At 33.5% G+C, this 7,663-nt stretch overlaps 1 protein-coding gene and 1 pseudogene across 1 annotated transcript; both read right to left on the bottom strand.

Annotated features, from left to right (window-relative positions):
• Positions 1 to 4,944, bottom strand: part of LOC107472091 (uncharacterized) — a 9,099-nt pseudogene extending 4,155 nt beyond the window's left edge.
• LOC107472092 (40S ribosomal protein SA-like) lies at positions 4,870 to 6,601 on the bottom strand. Its single transcript, XM_052258014.1, has 4 exons — positions 6,445 to 6,601; positions 5,637 to 5,899; positions 5,308 to 5,505; positions 4,870 to 5,071 (listed from the first exon to the last, which is right to left on the bottom strand). Exons 1-4 carry the CDS (start codon positions 6,599 to 6,601, stop codon positions 4,985 to 4,987), a joined length of 705 nt encoding a protein of 234 aa, XP_052113974.1. The 3' UTR covers positions 4,870 to 4,984.
• Positions 6,602 to 7,663: the final 1,062 nt, after the last annotated feature.

Here is a 7,663-nt window from a genome sequence, read left to right as displayed (position 1 = left end):
GAATCGGCCGGTTTTTAACGGGTTTGACCACCGTTGACCGAGTCAATTGCGTGTTCGGTCCACAGTATCAACCGAACTGGTCAGACCACCGGTTCACTGGTTTTCCGGTCGAACCGGTCAGTCCGGTCCGGTTCTGATAACTATGCTTTTAGTACTCTTTTTTAGTATCTATAGTTTTTTACTATTATTATTATTTATGGTTAATTTTCTGTTTAATTTACTTTACCTAATGAGATCAATAAATCATATTATGAAAAGATAATAATAAATATAATATACAAAAATCACAATTAAAAGAGTATATAATGTCAAATAAAAATTTAACCAAAAAATAAAAATAATAAATAATAAAAAAAGAGAGCTCATGTAGAGAGAAATAATAAGAATTTCATAAATAATACAATAACATGTTTAAAGGATAAAATTGGTAAAGAAAAAATAGATGTTTAGTGTAAATGGCTAAAAGCCAGTTAGTGAACCGCAGAAGCTAGAAATTGTTGTTTCTGGTAAACGTGATTTTGACTACAAAATCACTTCTCGTTTGCCAAATCAAAAGTTAACCAAACAAAAAATTGAAACTTTCAATAAGCTTAAACGTGCTTTTTCTTCTCAAACGGATTTTCCAAAAACACACCCTCAATATATTGAGAAAATTAGTGATCAATATCCGACATTCTTCGTTCTAATCAACATAACTTTTAAAGTAGCATGGACATAACTGAACATACTGTTTACATCAACTTTCTTTGATATTGCATTGATGATCAATTTTCTTTGTTGAAGTATTTCTTGTATTTCTTTAGGGTGTCTTTAGAAATTCAAATAACTAGAAATAATTTAATTTGTAAATCAAATCTTATATTTGGAATAGATAAAATTTAAGAATTGGTTTGATTTTTAAATATATGAAATTTACAATATAATTAAGATCAAGTTTGAGGTAGCAGTTTTGGGGTGTTTATTAGTGGTGATGAAAAACTATGGGATAAATAAAAATTAAATTATTATATAAATATTTAAATCAACTTAATTTTTATTTTACATAAATTTAAATATACTTCATTTTAATTCATTTCATTTCGAACCAAATGAAATTGATTTTAAAAATAGTTTCAAATACACTTTTATGTAAAGTACACTATTGAACCAAAATTGATATGCTTGTATTATTGGCAAGTTGACCAAATTACATCAAGTAATACTACGGTGAATGAATGTCGTTCTCACGATGATTACGGGTGGCAAGTCCGCCCCAACTCGCCCTGTCCCACCTAGGCCGTCCCATAAACGGGACGGGCCGACCCGTCCTGCCAACTAAAATGGGTTCAAAATGCTAGTCTGCCCCATTTTATGGCGGATTGTTGGGTCGGCGGGTTAGCCCGCTTGACTTTTTTTTTAAATAACACTCGTTAAAGTGAACTAAAATATAGTAATTAAAAAAGCAAATAAAAATAAAAAATAGTCAAATTATAATATAATTTTTTCACTATCTTTTTTTTAATTTTTAACTTTAATAAAATTGTTCAAAATAATATTTGTCAATAAAACTATCTTTATTTTGAAAAATAAGTCATATAATTTGAACAAATATGCAAAATTGTAAAATAAGATAAATAAAGTTAATAACTAAAAGAAGAATAAAAACAAAAACAAAAAAAAGTGTTTGAAAATTGTATAATTATTAATTTTATAATAGTAATCACTTTTTTATTTAATAAAAAAAGAAAAATAAAAATATTCGGACTGGCGGATTGGCCTGCCCCGCCCCGCCAAAACGCGCCAATTTGGCGGTGCGAGTTTGGCGAATTTTTTTAATTTGGCGGGCTCCATATCCTAGCCCGACGGGTTCATCCCGTTTTGCCACCCCTAACGATGATTAACGGATTAAAGCAAGCAATGTCTAATTAAATCTCTAATTAGGTCAATCAAACATTGGCAAGAGGGTTGTGGATCTTGAATTAGAAGCAAGAACAGTGAAGAGGAGAATTGAGAGAACGAGAGAAGGCTTAGGTAGCATTTGTTTTGAGGTACTGGAATAAAGACTGAGAGACGGAGACCCTGTATCATGTTTCTTGGCTCAGAGACTGGTACTGAAATTTCTGTCTCTGTCCTCAAAATTTCAGTACCTCCAAAAAGTGGGGACACAGGGCTGAAATTTTTAGAGACGGAGACTGAAATTTTAATAACATTTTATACCTAAAATACCCTCATTTCAATTAATTAATTCCAATTTTACCCTTTGTACAAATTAAATTAGAGTTTCATTCTAGTTTCAATTTATGTCTCCCACTTTGTACCAAACAGAATACTGAGATTTATTTCAGTCTCTGTCTCTCAGTCTCAGTTTTTCAATCTCTATCTCTCTGCCAAACGCTACCTTAGAGAATTAGGAAGTAATTAAGGATAGGGAATGTTAAAGGTTTCGGAGATGTTATATTCTTAGAAAACACTGACAAGTTTTTTTTTGTTAATTCAATACAATAGGGAAAATCTCGTAAAGTTCCTTACTGAGACAACAGACACACTCTCAATGGATCCTCCGCACATTGGGCATACCTCTTCGGTGCGTCTTTCTCGTGGCGAGAACAGAACAACAAGGAAAGACTTGGCCAACCTGCCCGATGCTTGTGTTTCCTTACTTTGACTCAAGTAAAAATCTTTTCACAACAAATTATTTATAATCAAATTCTAATTCCTTGACAATTTAATTTTTCTTAACTTAATTAATCGCAAATTTTTTGGTCAATTAATTAAGAGAAAAGATGAAGAACGTTTTTTATTTAAAGCCACACAATTTTCAAAATACTATTCCTAGTCAAGTTAAAAATCATGACAAAGAGTTTAGAGCTAATTTCAATATTAAATTTTCTAAAGTAATAACGGAATCTGAGACAAAATTAGAATATTTTCTAATACTTCTAACCATTAAAGATGAAGAACGAAACTTAATCCTGAAAAAGTAGAAAAACATGAATCAAAATAAAGAAGACACTTGCATTACTAACCTATAAAAATAAAATAGAGCTCCTAACCTTTAACAAGAGAGGTTTAGTTACTCATGGTAGAGAAGAAAATAACTAAAACTAAAGAAGGAGATATTCGGTCAAAGATGATCTCTATTTTGTGAACCTTGTTTATTTATTTATATCTAACTTCCTACCTAACTGAAATTTAAAAACTAATCTTATCTTTTAAAGAGAAAGATAACTTATTTAAATTTAAATTTAATCTAATCTAAATCCTAACAACCAAATCATATCTTTCTAGAAGAGGTTGTTGCTAACTAATCATTTAAATCTTGAATCTTGACTTGAATTGAAACTTCCTAGGAGTTTGTTAGGCATTTGGCGGTGGGCATGGTGTATTTAGCGATGGGCTTTGAAGCTCTTTGGATTGTTGGGAGTGAAAAGTTCACTTGGAGTTTTGGCGCCCATTACTTGGAATTTTGGTGGAGTTGGGCGCTAGGGGTGTTCGCGGTGCGGTTTGGTTCAGTTTTTTTATCGAGGCTATCCGAACCAAACCAAACTAATTAAAATCGGTTTGGTTTGGTTCGATTTGTTCGGTTTTTTCAATTGATTCAAAAAATATACTACCATACTATTTCACAAAGTCATAACATTGAAATCAACAAGCACAAATACATAATAGCTAACAAAGTCTTGATCCAATGAAATTTAACGATAAAAGGAATTCAAATACGACAATTAAAGAAGTTTAAAAGTTCAGTAGTCAACACAACTGAAAATAAAAATAAATTTTCATTAAAAGATTTTGTTTTTGGAGACTAAAATGTCCATTTTTAAAATTTTCAAACCTATTTACAAACCTTCAGAATTGATGTTGTATATTAATTTTTTGGGGGGCTAAAATGTCCAATTTTAAAATTCTTAGGAACTGATTTGGATAATTACTCTATAATTAAATTTCGAGAATCTCTAAAGACGAATTCATTTGAGATCAAAGTACTCAACCTAAAATTTTTTGAACACTAATTTAAATTTATCCTTAGGATAATAAATATTTAGTATGACTTGTGAATTATGATTATTTTATTTAATTAAAAAAACCCATGTCAAAACTATGCCCGTAAACATTATGAAAATTTCTTGTTTACAAAATGACCTATAATAAATTAATAATTAACTTTAGATACATGTTATGATTTTTCATTTCTAATTCTCATTTGATTCTATTTACAGCAGGTAATATCTCAAACAAGGCAAAACAGAAGGATTTGTCGGAGAAAATATCGGCGGCAAGGAATGAGAAAGGAGCAGAGGGGAACCCACATGTATCAGGGTTTAAGTTGACTAGGCTACCTTAAAACTTTGCAAAGAAATCCCCTATTCCATCTCCTCTATCAACCCTACTCAAACTTCCATTACGAATCCTCTTAAATTGTTGAAACTAAACAAGCTTCCATCGATACGTCAACAAAATTTTAAAACTCAATACCAAGACTACAAAATACTAAATATGTATGTTTTCTAAAAAAATAATCCCGGAAGAAAAATTACTCAGGAAGCAAAGAAAACATGGAAACAAAATTTCAAACTCGATGCCTAGTCCCAACCAGTGGGAGCAACACCTCCAGGTGCAGGAACGGATGCCTGTGGAGCTGGAACTGGTTCCCAATAACCTGCAGCTGCGGATACAAAAGAACTTGGGTCAAATAAATTGCCATCACAATTTTTGACAGAACTATGTTAAGGCGCACATATTTTCTTGCATATTGAGGGAGAATGATTCAACACAACAACCCATAATTATTTGACTAGAACATATTAGAAGCAAATACGACAATTATGTTGCATCAAATATCACAGATCCAGAGTGAAAATAATTATTCTTACCGGCGTCTTGTAGCAGGAGCAGCTGCAATGGGTTGCTGAGGAACTGGTTCAGTCCAGGATTGTTCATCTGTAACAGCCCCCCATTCCCCATCAGCTGCGGGGAAGCCGGCAATGCCAGCAGCACCAAAATCTTAAATGGCATATTTTGGGGCAGCTGGTAATCCCTCCTCCTCTTGTTGCTTGGCCTCTTCAGGTTCTCTATAGAAGAATAAATCCACCTACACATGAAAAGTTGACAAATTTAGCTAAGGTTCAAAGGAAACCACATAATAAGACTACTATCTTTTGTTAAAATATGAATTTTTTTACACCTGTATGTACAGCAAGAAAGATTGTTCTAAATTAGTGCATACGAGATCAGACACTTATAATGCAGACATTGAGAAACACAATAAATCTAAAAGTGCTACAAAATAATAATAGTTCAATCCGTTAAGAGAAAAAATTAGTTTACCATCACGTCCCGCTTAAGCCCTGGACAAATAGTACCCCTCATCTGCAGAACCATCCATGCTAATAACCAAAACAGACAACCAATACTGTGCTTCTCCTTGTTATTAGTAGGAATGCAAACATCAACATAGCGCATCGGAGAATCGGTGTCACAGAAGGCAATGGTCGGAATATTTCCAAGAGCACCTTCCTTAATGGGCTGCACATATTTTTTTGAAAAAAAATAGAAAAACAAACCCAAGATGAGATCAATTAATAACAGAATTTCAAACTCCCACAAAAAACATATTGACAGCTAATAGTGAAACAAGTGAATAACATAAGTGGCACCTGATGATCAGTCTTTGGATCAGTCAGAATGCGTAGACGGGGCTCGTTATAGGATGTTTGCATTTCATTAGTGAATGTTCCAGGAGTGTGCCTTCCAGCGATTGCATTTGCACCAGTGTATTGTGCAAACTTAAGGACATCTCTCTGACCATATGGCCTAGCAGACTGAACAATGATGTCCTGTGGGTTCTCGATAGCAATAATAATCCTATCAGCAAGTTGGAGCTTCGCCCATGTCTTGCCAATGTTAATTATGTAAATACCTGGGAACAAGGAATACGAAAAATCAACCAAACATAAAAATGCTTTCATAAACTCTATCATAAAATTATGATAATAAGCTATTTTGAACACAAAGGTGGTCATACAAAATACACTTACTCGTATCAAAATCCTGATTAGAAATTAAATTGACTCTTTGAATAGAAAATACGAAACAAATAAAGAAAAATTGACAAACCACTAGATTATAACAAATTTATAAAAAGTATATATCAAAAAAGGAACCCTAGATACAGAAAAAGATAAATGTAAAAAAATCGAATACAAAATTTACAAAAGTGCAAGGAATATATTATAAAAAATAACTACGTACATCTGTGTTGTTTGCATTAGATTTCAAGAACTGAACTACTCACTACAGTTTGAGTAAATATGAAAAAATCCATATCAGAATGAACAATTTGAAACTGAAAAAGATATAACATTTTGCAAAATACCCTTCAAACTCGCTATAATCCATACACTCTTCAATAATATTCAGACTTAAAATCCAAAAGGAGAAACAAAAAAGATCACGAAGACTGACCACCATTTCGGTATTTGAAGACGTAGCGTTCCATCTGGAAGTCGCAATTTTTGGTTCTGAGGTGGACCTCAGCAGCAAGCATCATCTGGATGTCCTGCTTCTTCTGTGACAGCTGGCATGGTGCTGCGGCAGTTGTGGCGGCGGCGGAAGTGACCATGGTTGCGATGCAGATTTGCGCTCTTGAGAGATTTGGAGATAATGGAAACTCTAACTCGTAGCAGCCGCAGTATCAAACGAACTAGTTATTTGGAGTGAAGGGTATTTTAATGGGATCCGTTTCTGTTTCTCTAAACCCTAGTTTTGTTGTGAAATGACACCAATGCCCTCTTCTTCCTCCTCGTAAGCATGTTTAGGAATGGCAACGGGTCCCCATGGGGGCGGGGACATGCCCCCGCACCCTGCCCCCGTCCCCAATATCTGTCCCCGTCCCCATGACGGGTAACGGGGACCCCGTATCTGCCTGGGACCTGGGTCTCCGCGGATATCCTCGAAATTTTTATAAAAATTAGTAAAAATTGAAAAAAATGAAAAAAATTAGAGAAAATCAAAGATAATCTTCAATTGTCATTACAAAGATAATATCCATAGTCTTTACAAACTTAAATAGCAATAACAACAAACATAAACATCCAAACATATCCATAAACAACCAAATATTATATAAACAACCAACCATATTCATAAACAACAAAATAAAGTTCATGACATCATAAAAACATAATTCCACCATCTCAATCTTCCTTTCATCCCATAATGGTAGTGATGGTAGATTCCAACTTACTTGAATCCTACATTGACATGAAAACAATTTAAAGTTAAAATCATATAATAACTCAATAAGTCAATAATATAAAAACATAGTGTGTTATATGTAATTTAATAGTTTACTTACGTCAACATCTCCTTCAATGTTATGAATTGTGTAGCTCTCAAATCCTATGTTAGTTGTAGTACCAAGTTCATTCCAAAGTCAATCTTGATTACACATTAGAGCCTCTAAAGTGTCCGGACGCAACCTACTACGATGTGGCATAACAAATTGACCACCCGTACTAAATGAAGATTCAGAGGCAACGGTAGAGATAGGAATTGCCAAAAAATCTCTAGCAATAGCTTGCAAAGTAGGAAACTTCGCTCCATTTGACTTCCACCAATTTAAGATATCAAAATCATGTTCAATTTGTGGTACCGGTCTCTCTTCAAGATAATAATCCAACTC

This window comes from Arachis duranensis, chromosome 2 (genome assembly GCF_000817695.3).
Source record: "Arachis duranensis cultivar V14167 chromosome 2, aradu.V14167.gnm2.J7QH, whole genome shotgun sequence".
Lineage (NCBI taxonomy): Eukaryota > Viridiplantae > Streptophyta > Magnoliopsida > Fabales > Fabaceae > Arachis > Arachis duranensis.
Note: the sequence above shows the minus strand (reverse complement) of the source record. Positions and strands in the feature narration are given on the sequence as shown.

Coding starts and splice junctions, on each gene's coding strand:
- LOC107472092 (XM_052258014.1), bottom strand. CDS start 6,601: ATGGTCACTTCCGCCGCCGCCACAACTGCCGCAGCACCATGCCAGCTG. Junction 5,900..6,444: donor CTTCAAATACCGAAATGGTG/GTCAGTCTTCGT, acceptor CCTTGTTCCCAG/GTATTTACATAATTAACATT. Junction 5,072..5,307: donor GGCTTAAGCGGGACGTGATG/GTAAACTAATTT, acceptor TTTCATGTGTAG/GTGGATTTATTCTTCTATAG.